Source organism: Microcebus murinus, chromosome 10 (assembly GCF_040939455.1).
Source record: "Microcebus murinus isolate Inina chromosome 10, M.murinus_Inina_mat1.0, whole genome shotgun sequence".
In the NCBI taxonomy this organism is placed as follows: Eukaryota; Metazoa; Chordata; class Mammalia; order Primates; family Cheirogaleidae; genus Microcebus; species Microcebus murinus.
In genome coordinates this window covers 23,522,391-23,543,256 of record NC_134113.1, presented here as the reverse complement: position 1 = coordinate 23,543,256, position 20,866 = coordinate 23,522,391, and the positions used below count along the sequence as shown (strand labels likewise).

The 20,866-nt window shown below is 38.2% G+C and overlaps 1 protein-coding gene across 3 annotated transcripts in view; it reads left to right on the top strand.

Moving 5' to 3' along the window:
• CFAP54 (cilia and flagella associated protein 54) overlaps positions 1-20,866 on the top strand; it is a 303,509-nt gene that overhangs the window by 191,442 nt on the left and 91,201 nt on the right. For all 3 annotated transcript variants that reach the window (XM_020287907.2, XM_076007090.1, XM_012775331.3), the window contains 6 exons: positions 5,299-5,404; positions 7,457-7,604; positions 8,422-8,579; positions 8,754-8,933; positions 9,038-9,164; positions 18,578-18,733. In XM_020287907.2, coding sequence (XP_020143496.2) covers positions 5,299-5,404; positions 7,457-7,604; positions 8,422-8,579; positions 8,754-8,933; positions 9,038-9,164; positions 18,578-18,733 — 875 coding nt within the window. The remainder of the gene's footprint in view (positions 1-5,298; positions 5,405-7,456; positions 7,605-8,421; positions 8,580-8,753; positions 8,934-9,037; positions 9,165-18,577; positions 18,734-20,866) is intronic.

Genomic DNA, 20,866 nt, shown 5'->3' with positions numbered 1-20,866 from the left:
GAAACCAGAATTTGGGCTTCAGGATCAGAACAATGAATGAGCACCATTGTCTTCTTCCAGAGTCTTCTAGTATCTGTGCTGTGCTGGCCTCTGAAGCTGCCGAATAGACAAGGCACCTTAGGAAGCGTAGAGCCTTGAGGGAGGAAGGGTGGGCAGACAGGAAATTTCTTACCTCTATGCACACTGACCCCATGGTATGTTTGTTGTTATTTTCTTGCTTGTTTTGTTTTATTTTGAATAAAAACCTGGTTAGATGATCCCAAACAATACTTTAGAAAATATTCTACAAATATCTAAACTATTTTACTAGCTCAGCAAAATCTTGGGAGTTTAAAATTCAATAATTGCTGAAAGGTTGGGATGCTGATTAACAACTTTAAAAAAATCAATTTAGTCCCCACCCATCTCCTCTGGCCAACTCAATATAATAATAATGATAATAGCTAGCATGCATTATGTGCCCTCTATTTGCTAAGCACACACCCCATTCTCACTAGAATGGCAGCCCCACTAGGGCAAGAGTACTTGTTTACTGCCATATCCATAGCCCCTAGATTTCTTCCTGGCCCACAGTAGCTGCCCAATATGTATTTTTAAACAAATGAAAGAAAAAAGATTGCATTTATTCCTTACGATAATCCCATTTCATGAAGTCTGCCCTGTTATTTCATCATTCCTATTTTATAGATGAAGAGACTGATAATCAGCCTTCCCAAGATCACACAGCTCATACATGGCAAAGGTGGGATTTGAACTCTCTACCTCCAGCGTACAAATTCTTAAAAATTAAATTATCGCAGATGAATTAAAAAGTAGTTTTTAAAAAAAAAAAGCAGAAGGAAATACAATTAAATAATGGAATCTCTACACAGAGTCATGTTTCTAAAATTAGAACTGACTACAAAGAAAAATGTCAGCTGATTTTTTTTTTTTTTTTTTGAGACAGAGTCCCGCTTTGTTGCCCAGGCTAGAATGAGTGCCGTGGCATCAGCCTAGCTCACAGCAACCTCAAACTCCTGGGCTCAAGTGATCCTCCTGCCTCAGCCTCCCCACTAGCTGGGACTACAGGCATGCGCCACCATGCCTGGCTAATTTTTTCTATATATATTAGTTGGCCAATTGATTTCTTTCTATTTATAGTAGAGACAGGGTCTCGCTCTTGCTCAGGCTGGTTTCGAACTCCTGACCTTGAGCTATCCGCCCGCCTCGGCCTCCCAGAGTGCTGGGATTACAGCGTGAGCCACTGTGCCCGGCCAGTGTCAGCTGATTTAATTTGTAAAAAAGTTTATTTTTTGTAACAATAACCAAAAAACCCGTTACGACTACAATACTAAGGAAAACAAGATTGTACTTGCATTAAATATGACAAATAGTTCATATCAATTTTACATAAAGTTGCTGACAAAATTGAGAAAAAGGCACTGTTGATAAATGGTCAAATACCATAAACCCTTCATCCAAAAGAGGAAGTTGTAACTCGTATATAAACACATGGAAAAACATCATCCTGTTACTTGAAGCAATGAATGAAGTACCAAATTTCAACCTGAAAATATTAACAATATAGTATTTCCTGATAGTTGTTCTTCCAACTTCCCATTGAAATACATGAGGACCTACAAAGACAGAAAAATGCACATGTTTTAGTAGTACTGAAAACTAGGGATAATAACGAAACTTTTGCAAGAGGTGGGGAATTTTTTTTAAATAGTACTCATAGATAAAGATGGGCTAATAACTACAAGATATAATCTATACCCACTTTATCCTCTGAAAGGAGCAATAATCCTGGCCAGGAAAGAAGGAAGAAGACTTGGCCCCCTATGTTCACTCAGCACAGAACTCACAAGGGATTCATTATCCCAAAACCTGGGCAGGTGCCTCAACACTGTATGGGAACTTGAAGAACTACTCCAGCCAACACAAGAAATAAATCTCATGATTAAGAACTCATGCATGGGGAAGTTATTCTATAAAAATGACTAGTTTGGGGCATCAGAGCTGGTTTGTGTTCAGTCTAAATAATGATAAGTTTGCAAATGTGAAAACGTATTTCTGAAGAAGCTGATAGACCATAAATATAATTAATAATTACCTAGAGATGATATATTATAATAATCAGGTAGATATGGGAGAGAGAAAGCAACGAAAGAGTACTAAATTCCTTATCTGGTATTTGGGAAACCAAAATACATTGTTTCATTTCATACTTTGAGAAATAGAGAAAAATTATGTTTTTAAGATGAGTTAATGGGGAAGTATGTTTTGGAAAGTATTAAAAATAACCAAAACCAATATATATACATAAAAACACACACCAGAATATGTGTTTTTCAAATCAATGTGGAAAATAAAAGAAAAACAGTTCTATAGCAAAAGACACAAAGAAACAAAGAAAAAATAATAAACCTAGAAAGCATAAAATAATGGAAGAAAACAAGGCATGTTTATAATGGCAATAAATGTAAAATTGTCAAAGTTTCCTGGATTTGATAGGGTATTTTTAATTGCAAGTGACATATACTAACTTGAACCAACACAGGCCAAAGGGGAAATTTTCTGATTCATATGACTATAAGGCAGGGGAAGATAGAAATAAGGATGGGTGAGAGTTTACTGAGATCAAAGTTTCAGGTGTTCTTGGGATTCTCTCTTTCTGTCTTATCTCTTTCAGACTATGTGTTGGCTTTATTTGATCTCATTGGCTACCTCTACAGGGCTGGACACATGTCTGCCACTAGATCAAGGCTCCTAATGCCACCAGCTGACACAGAGAGAGATTGAGACTGTCTCTTACCCCAGGTTCAGATATCGAAGAAGTACTCTGGTTGTCTCAGCTTGATTCACGTACCCATCCCTGGACCCAAGCTCCATGGCCAAGGAGGCAGAGTCATGAAAGAACACGGAAGCCCCACTAAGAACTATGGGGAGGAGGGGTTGGGGCAGAGAAGGAAAATAGTGTCCTACAAGGTTGGGGATATTTGATGCTTTTCTCAGGAGAACAGAAGAGAAATGCTACTCAAAGTAATAAATATAAAATTGCATCATGAATTACTGTCAAAATGTTCTAGACATTTTTAAAAATAAGACAATGATCAAAGATACTAATAAAAGGTAAAGAAATAAAGTAAGGGTGACAATATTACTATCATTCTGAGTAGAATGCAAGGCAAAGGGCATTGAACCGGACACAAAGGACTTTTTATATTGATAAAAGGTACAGTCAACAGTGACTATATAGTAATTGTGAATATGGTGCTAACACCATATGGTGCTAACAATATCAATAAAACCAAACTTGTTAGAAGTGTGAAAAAACAGAGATGGCATCATAGCATAATGGTTGAGAGCACAAGCTTGGGGCTGATGGCCTGGGTTCTGTTCCTGGCTCCTCTTTCTAGCTGTGTGACTTTGGGCAAGTTATTTAACATTTCTGTGTCTCCATTTTCATATCCGGAAAATAGGGATGACAATAGTACAGGTTGAATATCCCTTATTGAAATGCTTGTGACCAGAAATATTTCAGATTTGGATATTTTCAGATTTTGGAATATTTGTATTATTCAAGTTGAGCATCCCAAATCCCCAAATTCAAAACCCAAAACACTCCAATGAGCATTTCTTTTGAAAGTCATGTAGGTGCCCAGAAAGTTTCAGATACTGGAACATTTTTGACTTTTGGATAGGGGATGCTCAACTTGTATCTACCTTGCAGATTTATGTTGGGGAATAAATGAATTAATCCACAGAGAGCACTTAATGTAGCATATGTCAGGTGGTAAATACTCAGTAAATACCAGCTATCATCATTTTTTTTAAAAAGGATTGTTGGGGAAAAAAAGAGAAAATGTCTATGACTAATGTTAGCATAATACTTTCAGTTTTTAATTTTAATATAACACGTTGACCAAAAAAAAGGGGGGTGGTTTAAAAACAGAATTTAAACGTTGAGCATATATAGACACTCTGGGAGCCTGCAAAAATAGATGAGACCTTCAAGCATCCATGGACACTGATGAAGCTGATCATATACTAGGCCAGAAACCTCAGTAACTGACCCAGAGCAGGTGGTTCACTGACCATCGTCCAGGGACGTGGGAGGCCTCTGAAACCTGTAAATCTCAGTTACATCTTGAAAAGGTCACTGTCGCTGCTGTGTGGAGACCAGGACTGCAGGGGCAAGAGCCATGGCAGGAGACTGGGTAGGCAGCTACTGCTGTTGTCCAGCCTGGAGGTGGTGGTGGCTTAGATTAAGGTGCAGTGGAAGGGGTCAGGAGCCATATTTTGAAAGTGAAACTGATGGATTGAACACGCAATGTGAGTCAGAGAGAGGAAACAATGGTTACCACTGAGTTCTGTGTCTGGGATGGAGGACATGGACGAGGAGCAGGTTTGGGTGGAGGTGGTGAAAGCAAGGGTCTGCTTTTAACCTGTTGTTACTTGTCTCCTAGGGCTGCCGTAGCAAACTACCAAAAACTGGGTGCCTAAGAGCAACAGTTTGGTCACTATGCTAGATGCTGGATTTCTTTCTTTCTTTCTTTCTTTCTTTCTTTCTTTCTTTCTTTCTTTCTTTCTTTCTTTCTTTCTTCCTTCCTTCCTTCCTTCCTTCCTTCCTTCCTTCCTTCCTTCCTTCCTTCCTTCCTTCCTTCCTTCCTTCCTTCCTTCCTTCCTTCCTTCCTTCCTTCCTTCCTTCCTTCCTTCCTTCCTTCTCTCTCTCTCTCTCTCTCTCTCTCTCTCTCTCTCTCTCTCTCTCTCTTTCTTTCTCTCTTTCTTTCTCTTGTTTTTGAGACTGAATCTCACTCTGTTGCCCCAGCTAGAGTGCAGTGGTGTCATCCTAGCTCACTGCAACCTCAAACTCCTGGGCTCAAGTAATCCTCCTGTCTCAGCCTCCCAGGTAGCTGGGACTATAGGCATGAGTCACCACGCCTGGCTAATTTTTTCTATTTTTAGTAGAGATGGGGTCTTGCTCTTGCTCAGGCTGGTCTCTAACTCCTGAGCTCAGCCTCCCAGAGTGCTAGGATTACAAGTGTGAGCCACCTCGCCCAGCCTAGGTTCTGGGTTTCAGTAGGAAATAAGACAAATTAGCTATAAAGTAATATACAGACAGATAAATAGTGTGATAAGTACAAGTGGATAGTTAAGACCAGGGTGCTACTGGGGCCTGCACAAAGGGTACCTAATTGGTTTGGAGGTGGTTGGGGGTATGGAAAAGTTTTTTGGAGAAAGAGATTTAGGAAATAACATACAAATGCCACAAGTATAATACTAATAACATTTAAAATCTACTCTCTATTTCAGTGTGGCAATAATAGTTTCCACACTTCAACTTCTCCAGGATTCAAAACTTTTTAAAAAGAAGGTAGTACAGGATGACGCAGAGACTCCCATCTCTCCAGTAACATCTGTATGTATGAATTTAACATTTATCTTTACAATACTTGTTGTGTAATAACTATTGGCATACTAGGACATTGTTTGATTAATTATTTGTATGAAGCAAAGGGGTCAAGTAGAAAAAACATTGAATTCAGAGTGAAAAGATCTGTTTTTAAGTCCTATTTATTAACTGGCAAAACTTGGACAGGTCCCTTAAATTTTCTTTTAAAAATTTTATAATCTTATTTGTGAACTGATGGAATTGGATGTAATAATCACTAAAGTCCTAGCCGGATGTGTCAGTATAGTAGTCTCTGTGTAGCTGTATAGTAGTAGCTGTGATCTACATGGCAAATAAAGTTGTTTCACAAGACTTGTTCTTCACTCCACTTTTGAATTTATTGCCTCAGCATATCCAGTAAGACACCTGTGCTGTTTCCTGCTTTAGTTAGATTCTTCCATTTAAGCTCCCAGATCTATTGACAACTGGTGTCATGGGTTCTTTGATTGGACTTTGATAAGATCAGGTAATTTAACAACACACGGTTGTTTGGGATTAAAATAAAAATTCATTACATAGAACCCTTGCTCATTATTTCATGCATTGCTAATAAAATTGTTAATATCTAGCATCATTACAAATTAGTAAAACTAATTGTCCTAAATAGAGATTCATTCATTTTTATATTAAAAGCAATAAAAGTGTTAAAAAGCACTCTAATTCTAAAAACTGACTTTAGAGCAATTGGTTGTCAACCAGGGCTGATTTTGCCTCCTAGGGGCTATTTGGCAGTCTCAGGAGATATTTTCATTATCACAACTAGAGGGAGCGCTACTGGATTCTTCTAGGTAGAGGCCAGGGATGTTGCTAAACATCCTATAATATATAGGACAGCCCCCCACAACAATTATCTGGCCCAAAATATCAGTCAGTAGTGCCGAGGTTGAGAAACCCTGATTTTGATTGTGACTTGACTTTTTATTAGTAACAAGAAATGTAAGCATTGAAAGATTAAGTTATATTGATGGGCATTTTTTTCTCTATTGCTAATCTAAATACTAGACTCCTTGAGTTCTTGATGTGCCCATTCTAATCACCATCCTGCCTGTGGGCCTCTGCGCACTGCTTACTTTTGTTTCCAGGAACAGCTCAACCATCTCTTCCTGAACTTCCCACCTGTCTGTTCACACTCTAGCCCCTTCAAGTCCTGTTAGGTGCTCCTGGATAGCAGGTGGTGCCAACTGGTTGGTCATGATGAGCTGTCAGAGATGCACAAAAGGAAATTCCTAGAACAAGCAGGGGTTGTTCTAAATGATTTTAAAGTTCCCAAGTATCTACAGTTGACTCCTCCCTGGAAAAGGCTCTTTTGGCACCTCCCTCTCAGTAGCTTTGGACAATCACTACCCCTTCGTAAAGTGCAATAACGAGGATGGTAAATCAATTAATGTACATGTTCGGAATGTGAGCAGCACACAGCAATGCCACACTGTGGATAAAGACCCTGGACTCTAAATTCCGAAAGACAGAAGGTTGAATCCTGCTTCTGCCAAATTACCTTGGAGTGTAGCAAGATAGTTAAACTTTCTAGGTCTTAGTAAAATGGAAATAATAAGGACTCCCCTTGGTTGTTAGGATGATTGAATAAGATAATGTATATAAAGGACGTAGCACAGTGTCTGATGCATGGTAAGCACTAAATAAATATTAGTGAATATTATTCATTACTTTTAGCCCTTAAAATGATGTTTATAGAAACTTTTGATGATATAGAGACAGCTGATAATATAATTAGCAATGAAAAATTTAGACTAATAAACTATTTTTCAACAATGGGTATAGAAAGAAAAGAAAAGCTGAAAACAGTATGCCAAAATGTTAAGAGAAGATTGTGGGATTTTGGATGATTTTATTTATTTGTTTTTTTTTTATGTTTTATAGAATGTGCAAGAATAATTTCTAAATTTAAAATTTTAATACTGTGAAATGATACCAGATGCTTTTCTTAACTTATATTAGTCTTAGCCTAGAACTTTGACATTACTAAATGGAAAAGATAACCATCATTTTAATATTGTTTAGAACACTGAAAATAAAGATGATAATGAGTTTTTAGACCCTATTTCCCTAAACGCCCGAGAATATTTCAACATTCATCTGTGGTTGAAGTGCCGCTTAGCATTGGTGACTGCGTTTGTTGCACAGATTCATGGCATTGGAATCGTGAAAGGTACAAATATTCTATTTTTTTAGTCAATGTGCTCATAAAAATTAATTTTACATAGATAAAGGGGGTTTTATTGGGATATATCTTATAATGTTAACATTTTATCACTTTCTAGCTTGATCTGTTTCTAAAATTAAAAATTCAAGTTATTAAATAAAAATAAGCATTTTTAATAGTCCTTTGTACCATTGAAAGTGGCATATTATGTTACCAGCATATGCAGAACAGTCAAGAAGATTTAAAAGTACTAATGCCAGGTCTTCTTGTCTTCTGGGACAGTGGCTAAAAGTAGGGGTGAAGAGCACAGATTCTGGAGCCTACCCGCTTGAGTGCGAATGCTGCATCCGCCACTTACTGGCCAAGTCTTTCTTGGCCAAGTCTCTTAGTCCCCCTCTGTCTCAGTTTCCTGCTCTGTAAAACGGAGGTAATTGTACTTACTTCACAGGATTATTGTCTGGGTTAAATTCGTAGAGTCCTTAGATCACAACTTGACACATAACAAATGTTCTTACAGTGACTCATAATCACCTATTTGCATACCTTTCTATTCACCCATCTCTATCCATCTCCCAAATTAAATTATTTCATGTAATTTTGTTATTAGTTTTATAGCACTGGAATATCCTAAAGTATTAATACTTTCCCCCAAAGTACAACAAATTTCTTTGCCATGTTTTGTGTAGAGTCTATTTGTTAATAGACTCTATCCTTACATTCTTGATATTATACAATATTTTTGTGATGAACATTGGGGATATTACACATATATACCTTATCACTTTGTTGATGCATTTTAAACAACCACATTTGTTTATTTTAGAGAACGATATGACAGATTGTGTGAGCCTCATCCGTGAAGTATGTATGGAGGCAAAAAGTGCAGATGACACGGAGCTACAGGCTGAATTCTTGATGCAAGCTGTAGTCCTTGGCCTACAAGAAAAGCATTTAAAGGCAGACATCATAACAAACCTTGAGGTAGGAAGGAAACCTTGTTCACATTTGTATTTAGGGAGGCATTCCAGTTAGAAAAAAAGGAGAAAAAAGATTTAAATTCCATTAGATACTGAATGCATAACAACCAACATGGCCAGCTCTTGTTTCAGTGAATTGGAAACGGAACTATAAAAAGGAATACTTTTGTTTTAATAGGATATAATACATTTGCTTGAAGGAAATGAATTGATTTCTCCTCGATCTTGGTTAACCCTGGCAAGAAGTCTAGTTTTGCTGGATGACTTAACCAAAGCTGAGAAATTCAAGGACCCTCACTTTTTAAAAACAGAAAAACCCAGTTTGTTGACTCAAGCTCACAACATTGTGATTGAACAGGTAAGAATGCTTTTGTGTCCACAAGACTTAAAAACGTACCTTTTGTCTTTTTTCTTGCTCCAAACCACGTTAACCAATTGCTCATTGCAATGTTTCTTTTATAGATGCTAAATTTGGGAGAAACAATTGAATTTCCTTTATCACATACTGAATATGCAAATCCATTACAACCTTTGAAAAATATCTATCTTCCTCATGTCCTGCTATTGGCCAAAATAAAAATGAGAATTGGTAAGAACATTTAAGCATATATTGCACTGATGAAAACTTTTAAGTTTTTTTTTAGGCAGGTTCACTTATGAGGGCATTGAAAAGGTGCAATATTTATGAATACTCAGGCTCCATTTATTTATTTAACAGATCAATAAGAAGTGATCACTTACTATGTGCCAAACTCTGTGTGATGTATGGATGGTCTTTATGTATGTGTAAAGCATGAAGTTGATTATAGTAATTATAACATGTGTAACCATTACTTGCTCTGAACTGTTATTGCACTTTATCCAGATAATCACTTAGATTGAAATTATACCCACATAATCTACTTTAAAATTGCTCTATAATTCAGCAACTTTACAAGAAAAAATCCTATAAACACAAAATGCAAGTACATTTCTTAAGTAAAACTCTTTCTTTGTTTACTAAATTGCTATCTAGCTTCTTTAAATTTATGACAAACTGGCAAGGAAGGTTTTAGAGAGGAATTTGTAAAAATGCATTATGTGTTTTAGGTTATAATTGATACTTATTAAGCACTTATATCTTTAAAAATGCTTAATGTACTTATTGTCCATGAACAAAAAACAGCTGACCTCACTCCTGTCTCAGGAGAGCAGCCTTCCCCTTGCTAAAGCCTCCAGCCTTTCCTGCCTTTCTCTGCGGCTCTAGCTCCGTTCCTTCCACCCTTCTCAGGGAACTCACTCAGCACTTTTCCTCCTCTCTCACATATATTCTTCCCTCCTTACTCAATATGTCCTTTTCCTTTGTTTCCTCAGTTTGTAAATATTTCCAAATATGCACCAAAGAAAGTAAACCCACCCTAACCCTCTCTCACCCGAACAACACCCTATTCCAGTTCCAGCAGGACTCCTAGGGGTGGGGGTGGGGGTTCTGCCCCACCTTCTTTCTCCTCTTCTCTTTCCTTCTTATCTCACTTCAGCCTGGATTTGGACCATAGAAACCACTCTTGAGGAGGTCACCACAGAATTAATTTATAATTGCACCATATAATTTTCTGACCATCAGCAGCATTTGCTGTTGCAAATCAGTCACAATTTCCTGAGACTCTTCTCTTTTTAACTTTCGGATTCTCAGGCACTGCAGTCTCTTGGTTTTCCTTCTCCCTCTCTCTCTGGTTTCCTATCTTCATGGCCTTTGTGTACTCTATTTCCCTAGTCTGTCCCTGAAATAAATGCTCTCCAGTTAATTTTGCTTAAAAGGCTTCCTACGATATATGGTCCAGGCCTATCTGTCCCCCTTCCCACCCAGCCCTCCAGTCACCCCGAATCCCTGTAGGAACTTTGAACATGTTACTTTCTCAGTTTGGAGCAACCCACCTCAGAAACCCCATTCCTCCCACATCCTTCTTTTACCTCTCCCAGCCTCCATACAAATACACTTCCTCTAACTCTGCTCATCCTTCGGATCTCAGTTAAACATCATATCTGCTGAGAAGCTTTTCCAGACTGCCAAGGCTGGGTGAGGTACCCTGCCCCCTTCTAATTGTATTCGTTTTTTTTTTTTTTTTTTTTGAGACAGAGTCTCACTTTATTGCCCAGGCTAGAGTGAGTGCTGTGGTGTCAGCCTAGCTCACAGCAGCCTCAAACTCCTGGGCTCAAGCAATCCTCCTGCCTCAGCCTCCCAAGTAGCTGGGACTACAGGCATGCACCACCATGCCCAGCTAATTTTTTCTATATATATGAGTTGGCCAATTAATTTCTTTCTATTTATAGTAGAGACAGGGTCTCACTCTTGCTCAGGCTGGTCTCGAACTCCTGACCTGCAACAATCCGCCTGCCTCAGCCTCCCAGAGAGCTAGGATTACAGGCGTGAGCCACCTCGCCCAGCTCTAATTGTATTCTTATTGTAACTCATCACATTGGTTGTTAAGGACAGTATACTTTTTGAAAACTGCTTTAGAATATAAACCTTTTAAGGCATCAATTTTGTTTTGTCCACCTCATATCCCAGGCACCCAGCACAGTGTTTAAAATCAATCAATCATGGTGCTTTCAGACTTCATTCATCCAGTAGACTACTATGCAATCACTGATAATGATGTTGCAAAATAATTTTTATACAATGGGAAGATGTTCACACTACATTGGAAAATGTATAAAACAAAAAATTATAAAATACTCATACTATGCATCATGATACCACTGGATAATAAAGACAAGAAGGATTTATACCAAACTCACAGAGACTCTCCTTGGCTAGTTGACTATGGATGATGTTTATGTTTATTTTCTTCTTTTTGTTTATCTCTTTCCTTTAACTCTTCCACGGTGAACACACAAAGAATATTCTTTAGTCAAAGTACAAATCTAATGAAAATAAAGCACTTAGCACCTAGGACCACTGGTGCATATAATATGCGCTTAGTAAACGTTAGATCCCTTTCAAATATTTGAAGAAAAATAAACTAGTGGACAGTGCTATGGAAATAAGACTAATACACAGGTAGCAGAAACAGGAAAGCTGGGTGGAGACTGCAAAACAAAATGCTTAGATGGAGGCTGAGGTTCTGAAGGGCCTAGTCTTGAATCTTGGCATTACTACTTCTTAGTTGTCCGATCTTGGGAGTTATTTAAGATCTTAGAGTCTAATGCCTTATCATCAAAGGGGATGGGGCTATTCACCCTGTATATTTGGAATAATTAAATGAGATAAAGTATATGTCGTATTTCACCATGCTTGGCACATAGGGGCCATGCAATAAATGGTAGTACCATTGCTGTTATTACTTCTTACATTTTACTTTGTCTTTACTACTTATTTTACTTTAGTTTCTTTATCTTTGTCAGTTTGATCAAGTTGTTTTTATCATCTTTTTCCTATTAATATTTTGGACATTTATTGTACCTTTCCTTCCCCGGTCCTCAGACTCAGAAATGTGGCCCCTCCTCTCATACCCAGATCCAACCATCTGCTCTCACCAAGAGGTTCTTACCTGCTTCCCTTACAGGCTGCCCCAATCAGAAGAGACATTTATTTAGATGAATTTTGTTTTTTACTTTAATCTCACTGTATAGAGATCTCCAGGTTTTTCCTCCTCCTCTACTACACTCTCCAGCTCCTAGATTTTACTGAGATCATTTAGTACTTTTTGATGCAAAATATCTTTAGGTTTTTCCTTTGAACCATTTTTTTCCTTTTTAAAGAAACTCCATTTATAATTTATAACACCAGGTCCTAGTCATTCCACCACTGGGCAAGTGCTGCTGCTGCCCCTGCCTCCTCCTTTTCATCCATCTTCAAAGTCTTCAGTCTTTCAGTCTCTGTTCTGCTTTACAGGTTGTTGATTAAATTTTTTTATTTTCCTTTTTGAGTGTTTCCCTCAGACGATCTTCTCTCAGATTCCGTGTTCTCCGCAAATACTTTTTTTGCGCTTTGATAGGCAAATGCTGTGCTGTCTCAACTCAGTGTCAGAGTCTTGGGGTATGGCCTTTTCTCTCAGGATTTGATAGAGGTTATTCCATCATTTCTAGCTTTGAATGTTGCAAATGAGAACTATAGTGTCAGTTTAATTTTTCTTTTCTTTTTATAAGAAATTTGTTCTATCTGAAAACTTGCAAGATTTCTTCTTTTGTCCCTGTAGTTCAGCAATTTTACTAGCATATGTCTGGGTATAACACTTTTCTTTCCTTGCCTAGAACCTAAGGAGTCTTTTCAATCTGCAGACAAATCTTTTTCTAGCTCTGAGAAAAATTCTTTTTGCTTAATGATTGCCTAGTCACTCTCTGTTCTTTCTTCTTCAGCTACTAACTAGTACAGCTAGAGCCAGCCCACCTAGTTTCAAATCTTGAGCGTGTGACTTAACTACTTTGTGCCTTAGTTTCCTCATCTTAAAAATGAGGATGTATGAGTCTGTTTGGGCCGATATAACAAAATACCCTAGACTGGGTAATTTATAAACAATAGAAATTTATTGTTCACAGTTCTGGAGGCCGAGAAGCTCACAAACAAGGTACCAGTAGATTTAGTGTCTGCTTCGAGCTTGCTGTGCTTCATAGATGGTATCTTCTATGTGTCCTCACATGGCAAAGGGGGCAAACAGGCATTCCCAAGCCTCTTTTATAAGGATGTTCACCAATTCCATTCGGGAGGGCAGAGCACTCATAACCTAAGCAACTTCCAAAGTCCCCACCTCTTAATACCATCAATGTGGATGTTAGGTTTTAACATATGAATTTTGAAGGGACACAAACATTAAGGGGATAATAATGCCACTTACCTCATAGGATTGTTGAGAAGATTAAATGAGTTAAATGGCTATACTAGTGCCTGGACCATGGTAAGCACTGTTAAGTGTTGAATACTATTACTTGTATGTCAAGTGTTGGTCTGCCTTCCAAGTCTATTATGTTTTCCCTGATAATTTCCATTTATTCTTATCACCTCTGATTTGAACTACTTCTGTTTGATCTTTCTGATCATTAATTCAAATTGCAGCCTGATCATCTTCCCAAAATTATCTGAAAACTTTATATTTCTATATATGCTCTTATTTTTTTAATTCAAGTTGTCATTTGACCCTCAATCAGTTTTATTTTACTACTGTCACCTTTTCTGGGGGTTACATTTGTTCTTCCTCTTGCTGGCTGCTGGATCTTCTTTGCTGGGCTATTTTACTTTGTGTACTTATTGTGCTTTAGGTCCAGCTGTTGGATTAATTTCAGCAGTGGCAATGCTATAGTGGTGGTGAAGAGTAACCAATTTTCCCTCTGTGTGTTGGTGTTGTACAAGCCTTCAAGAATTCAGTTCCCTGTTGAGGCACCAGGAGAAGCAGCAAAGGCCAGCCTTGTTCAGCTTCAGGAGTAGAGAGCCCTCAGCCCATTTTCAGGCCCCTCACACCTCCTCAGAAACCAAAGAGCCAGGCAGCCAGAGCTGTCTTTCTTCTGAGCTCATGGACATTGTTTTGAGCTCTCTCTAGGATACTGTCTCTCATCTTTGACCCAAGGCTTCCTGACTCTGGTTCCAGGCTCTTGTCCAGTCCAGAGTACAGAAAATCCTGTACCAGCTGTTTTTATTCTTACCATCATCTTCTAGGATCTGCACAGAAGGTGAGCTCAGTTCAGGAGAGGCTGATGGTTGGATTGGATTGAGGAAGGGGAGGCAATAAGGACACACTCAAGTTGTCACCCATCCAGGTTCTTCTCTTATCTGCCTTCTGCTCCTCCCTCTCATTATTACTGATCATTGTTATTATATGATTATGAGCATCATCAAATATGAATTTCATTACTTTATGTAAATTACTTCCCCTCTATATTGGTAAATTTCCTTATTTAATGAGTTAGGCTGGCTTAGTTGGCTTCTCGAATTCCTTCCAGCTTGCTAATCTCAACGGGAGCTATTTTTCCTGTAATTTTAGTCCATAATTTCTTATATTATCAGGACATTTGATTTCTACAGGAACTGAAAATACAGATTGTGTTAAATCATACAGATTGTGCTAAACCAAATGTATTCTCTGCTTTTCTGACTTACTAATCTTGAAGATGTGTCACCACTCAATGACAATACTGTTGCTGTGTTTTAGACCCGCTTGAAGCTGAACAGCTTGCTTTTTGGTATATTATATTAAATACAAACTTAAAAAAACAAAACCAAAAGCAGGTTTCCTGTCAAAACAACGTCAGTTTCACGGCGTCTTTTTCACAGAGTTGATATTTACTGGAAAAAGAAGCACTTCAATATTATAAAGCACAAAATCATCTGTGACTTGATGCATTCTCGACAGTTTTTCTTTATAGTATAGATTTAATCACAAGAATAGAGCCATTTACATTTTTTCTTTGTGAAAGTCTCTGATAGAAAAAAGCATTTTGAGATTATTTTTATAAAACCAAAATAAACATCGTAACTGTTTAACATTTTTTCCATTAATGACTGAACCTTGGGCTTCCTTATTAGATGAAAAAGTGGATTCCTAATTGTGTAATAGGAGTGAATGAAAGTCACTTAAATTTTTGACATTTATTCAATCAATAAACATTTATTGAGGACTACTTATGTACAAGAATAACAGGAAGTGAGGTTATGATAGGGAGCCAGACATCACTTCTGCCCTCAAAGGGCCTACTATTTAGTTAGGGAGAGAGAGTAAATAATCAATAATTTCTGAACAATTCTAATTTTAACAAAAATCTAGAAGATAATTCAAGTACTATTATTATATATTACTACCTTATTACATAGTATATATATAGTACATATAGTATATATCATAATATATGTAGTATATATTATAATAGCACTAATAATATATAATACTGCTGATATATATTTATATATACATGCATGTGCCATAACCACATGAAGATATTTGATATTTTTGTCTTATATTAATTAACAGCTGCAGTATAATTTGAAACAAGTGAAATATATAAAAATGGGAGATATATTGACATATGAGAGTGTATTGGACAAATGATATGAGCATATGTTTTCATCCTCTTCTTGCCTGGGACCTAATCACAATTGGTAACTGTTGGGGTGGAAAGTGTGGACTCTGGAGAAAGTATTCTTTTCAATTCCCTTGATGTATTGATAATTAATTTTATCAATCGCTGTGCACAGACTTTTTTCTAATTTAAGCTCAATCTGCAGGACACACCACCACAAGCCACACCAGTTTTACTTACATTTATTAAGGGAGAAGAGAAAAAGAGAGAAAGTAAGAGAAAAGTACCACAGGGGAAGAACACAAAAGAGTAATCATACCACTAGGATCCCATTATCAGCACTGGAGGCTTATCTTCACCGGTCATCTCAACACAGGGGCTAATTCTCACGGGCAGTCTCTCAGGCAGCGGTGAAGGCAACACGCTGGTATATCAAGCAGGTAGGCAGCAGCATGGAGATGTTAGAGAAGCAGCAGCAAAGAAGTAGTAGTACTGTTTATATAGTAGTTTGAACAAAGGAAGAAGGCTTTGGCGCCAAAAAGGCATATGCTCTGGTCACTGAGGTCCCGGATCTGACTAGGAACTGGGGCCTGTAGTGACTGGTCTCACATATCAGTTCCGGGCATGAGCCTAGGGTAAACATTCCTGGACAGCCCAGGATAAACAATCCTAGGCAGTCCAGTAAGTCAGGATAAACATCCCCAGGCACATAGTTCAGAGCTGTCAATTCCCATTTCCTCAAGAAGTGGCCAACTTCTCCAGGAAATGGGTGCATACCTCAAGCCTTATAAATTTATATGACCCCAAGCAGGCCTTAATATTCTGTACCTCAGTACACTTGAACAAGTCATTTAACTACCCTGTGTTTCTGTTTCCTCCCCCATGAAATTGGATAACTACCAATACCAATGGCTTCTTGGGGGCTTAAGAGAACAGGATATGTAATGGGTTTCAAAGGGTGCCCTGCTTGTGGGGAGAGCTTTGTAGGTGTGAGCTAATCTTACTGTTCCAAGCCTGGCCTCCTCACTGTTTTGGGAGGCTCCTGGAAGCAAGGACTTGGTGTCTTCATCTCCATATTCTTGGCAGTGTGCCACCATCCTGCCTAGTCCAGAGAAAGGGCTCAGTAACTTTTCCCCGGATACGAAAGAGAGAGAGAGAGAGAGAGAGAGAGAGAGAGAGAGAGAGAGAGAGAGAGAGAGAGAGAGAGAGAGAGAGAGAGAGAGACTGAGATGTTCTCCCCTATCTTGCCTTTCCTATAACACATTCCCAACCTGAAAATTTGCAAAAAGTTCTAGGTCTTTAAAAAATCCTTTATAGGGTATAGCATCGTGGAATTGGAAAATTTCAGAGCCCAAAGAGACTTTGCTATTATCTAGTTCTGTTGCCTTGATTTTTCAGAGGAAGACACTCAAGGCCCAGAGGTGTGTAGGAACTTGTTCCGAGCCTCAGATGATGTGGCAGCACCTGTGACTAGATCTCGCACTTCTGCTAGAACCCAGCGTGTGTATTTAGCAATCCTACACCCCCTTTCTATTTATATCTTTATCATGTGTGTTCAACTATCCTATCAATGTAGTATTTCCCCTTGTTACCTTCTACTCTTTAGGCCAATGTTTTTCTTCTTTATAATTCCCAAAGAGAAGGTAGTTGTCAACTGTCAGCCTAAACAGCCATGTTCTCTGTGAAGGTTTCCCTGACCTTTCCCGGATCTGGGCCGGGCTCCTTTAATCTGCTATCACAGTACCTTGTGCTTTCCTTGCTACACGATCAGCCACATAGTGTTTTGATTGCCTGTCTGGCTGTTCATATTCTCCATTAAACACTAAGCTCTGTGATCTGCCTCTTAAACGTTGGTGCAGTATTGTTGCATAGGGTATAGGCCCTGGAGCCAGACTGCCTAGGTTCAAGTTATATGCTTGCTATTTACTAGCCATGTGACCTTGGGCAAGTTACTTAAAGCTCACTGAGCCATTGCTGTGTCCCCTGTCAAATAGGCATAATCGTGGACTGTACTCAGTTGTGAATGTGGATCATGTGAATAATGCATGTTAAATACTTGAGCTGGTGTCTGGCACGTAGGAAGCATTCAACAAATCTTAGCTCTTATTATTCTCTTTTCTCATTTTTATCCAATATTTAAGCACTCGGAAAATATTTATTAAATAAATATCTGTCTTTAAGGCCACACAGGTAAAGTCTAATGCCTCTTCCATACAATAGTCCTTCATTATGTTAAGTGATGCTGGGACCATATAAGGAGCATAGCATGTGGCCCCGTCCTTATGGGTTTGCTATGTAATTGGGATGACAAGAAAAATGCATAGTAAGCAACTGCTATGGTGCTTAATGTTAGGGTGGAGAGGTTTAGTAGGTGCTCATAGCACAGGTGGAGAAAGATTTCTCACTCAGGGATTAAGCAAGGCCACCCCTTTTACTTAATAGGAAGAAAATTACTGCCTATTAATTTATGCAAATTTCATTGGGAACTACATAAAACTTCCAGGTGTTTCTTTACTAACAACCTCATCTTAGGAGCATGGAAGTTGTTTTGCGGAGCATTGAGAAATTTTAGAACTGAAAGAGACTTGAGAGACTATCCTTTACTTTAAAAACAAGAAAACATTGGAAATTAAATTGGAACTAGCCAATGGGCACACAAGTACACAGAAGAAAGTAAAAGTCGCAGGAAATCAAGCAGTGGGGAGGGGAGAGAAAGGAAAGGGCAAAAACCCACTTAATGGGTGTAATGAACACTGTTCGGGTGATGGGCACATTTATAGCCCCAACTTAAGCCATGTATCAAAAATATCTGTACCCCATTAATATTTTGAAATTTTAAAAAAGATACAGTTTTGAAAGGTTATTGTTGTAGTTCACTGTGCCTCTTTAAAACATGCCTTGGATGCTAAAAACTATGCAGACCACCAGCATTCTTAATAGATGTCATTACTGTGAGAGCAATCTGGAACTCATAGGCTTGTTATGAACACTGCATATTTTATGGTTTTCTTTTAGGACATACAGTGGCCAAGCAAGTACATCATAACCATAAAAGGAAGGACCCCTCAAAGTGGTTACCTGCTCTCCATCTGTTTGACATGGCAGAGAAGCTCTGCAAGATAACAGTAATACAGGAACATGAGGTGGAAGCTGAAATCCTTTTTCAGAAAGGTAAGATGCATTTGGGGTCAGAGCTATGATAAAATTAGTAGAATGTTTTTCCTATTGAGAATAGGCTGCTGGAAAATGTGGTTACTGACTATAAAAATTACTGATTTTGCAATGGGCTTGGTGATAACTAAACATATTTGTATTTCTGCCAAACTCAGTTTTAGAAAGAACGCTGCTTATTTTAAGTTTATATATAGAAAGAAAAAAAGTGCTACTACTTCATTTCTTTTATAATTATAATTGACCCTTCTCTTATATAAAATTTCATGTTTAACCAAAAAAGGTCAGCATCAGCCACTTAGCTATAAATAATATTACTTAAAGAATGCTTGGAAGATATTTTTTCTACATCATTTTATTACTTAGCTAAACATTTTGGTTCATTTCTATAACCAAGAGATTCATACCATTGAAATTAAATAGCTATAGCATACTTTTATAACTTATATACAGTACCTATTTGTATAATATCCTCATATAATATTATTGTGCCCATTTTAGCCATGAGAGAAAGATAATGATGAGTGCTCTCATTTACTGAGCATCTATTACACACTAGGCACTGTAGTCAATGTTTTATATCCCATATTGCTAATTTTTACAACATCTCTTCAAGGTAGGCATGACTAATCCCTGGTGACAGATTAGGAAAATGAGGTGTAGTCTGGTTAAGTCACTTTCCAAAAATCAGCAGCTATGAAATGATAATGCCCAGATGTGAATTTGACACTGGTCAGCCCTGTGCCCTTTCCACAGGCCACAAGAACACTGAGATCCTTTTTACAGTGATTATAAGATTGCCCTTTTCTGCCCTTTTTGCTACCCAGGTGCTCTGCTATAGCCTACAGTTGAAGGCTGCAGCTCACCCTAAGGGCTGGGAGCTGTGTGGGGGCTGGACCATTTGCACCACCATGGAGAGTTTTCAAGCATTGGCTGATGTTTTAGCATCCCCCCCCTTAAGTTTGTGCTTTTTTTTAATTTAAAAATTTTTTTAAATTTATTTTTAATTGACATAAAATTATATATATTTATGGGGTATAATGTGTTGTTTTGGTATGTGTATACAATGTGGAATGATTAAATCAAGCTAATTAATGTATTTGTCACCTCACATGTTATTACTTTTTTGTAGAGAGGGCATTTAAAAACTACACTCTTGGCCGGGCACGGTGGCTCACACCTGTAATCCTAGCACTCTGGGAGGCCGAGGTGGGCGGATTGCGAGACACCGTCTCTATTATAAATAGAAAGAAATTAATTGGCCAACTAATATATATAGAAAAAATTATCCCGGCATGGTGGTGCATGCCTGTGGTCCCAGCTACTTGGGAGGCTGAGGCAGCAGGATTGCTTGAGCCCAGGAGTTTGAGGTTGCTGTGAGCTAGGCTGACACCATGGCACTCACTCTAGCTGGGCAACAAAGTGAGACTGTCTCAAAAAAAACAAAAACAAAACTACACTCTTAGCAATTTTCAAGTGCACACTATATGATTATTAATTATCATCACCATGCTGTACGATAGATCTCCAGAACTTATTCCTCCTGTCTAAGTGAAACTTTATACTCTTTGACCAATATCTCTACTTCCCAATCCTCTCACCCTCCACTTTCTGGCAACCACCATGCTACTCTGTCTCTACTTCTGTGAGTTTGACTTTTTAAATGTTCTACAATTAAGTAACATCATAGAGTATTTTTCTTTCTGTGCCTGGCTTATTTCACCTCGTAAATGTCCTAATGTCCTCCAGGTTCATCTATGTTGTTGCAAATGACAAGATTTTCTTGTTTTTTAAGGCTCAATAATATTCCCATATACATATGCCACATTTTCTTTATCCATTCATCCTTCAGAGGGCACTTAGGTTGACTGCATATCTTGGCCATTGTGGATAGTGCTGTAATAAACAGGGGAGTACAGATGTTTTCCATGATATCTGTAAAGGAGACAGGGAAAAGAGGAAAATGGATATAGGAAAAAGGAATGAGATGCAGGAGGAGGTGGAAGCACAAAGTAAGGAAATGGAGAAAAAAATAAGATGGTAAGACCAGTTGTGTCAGGAAAGTCAAAGGAGTCTTGACTCTGTGGCCAGCTGAAGGCAGGGCAATCCTGAGATTCCTGGAGAAGGAAGCAA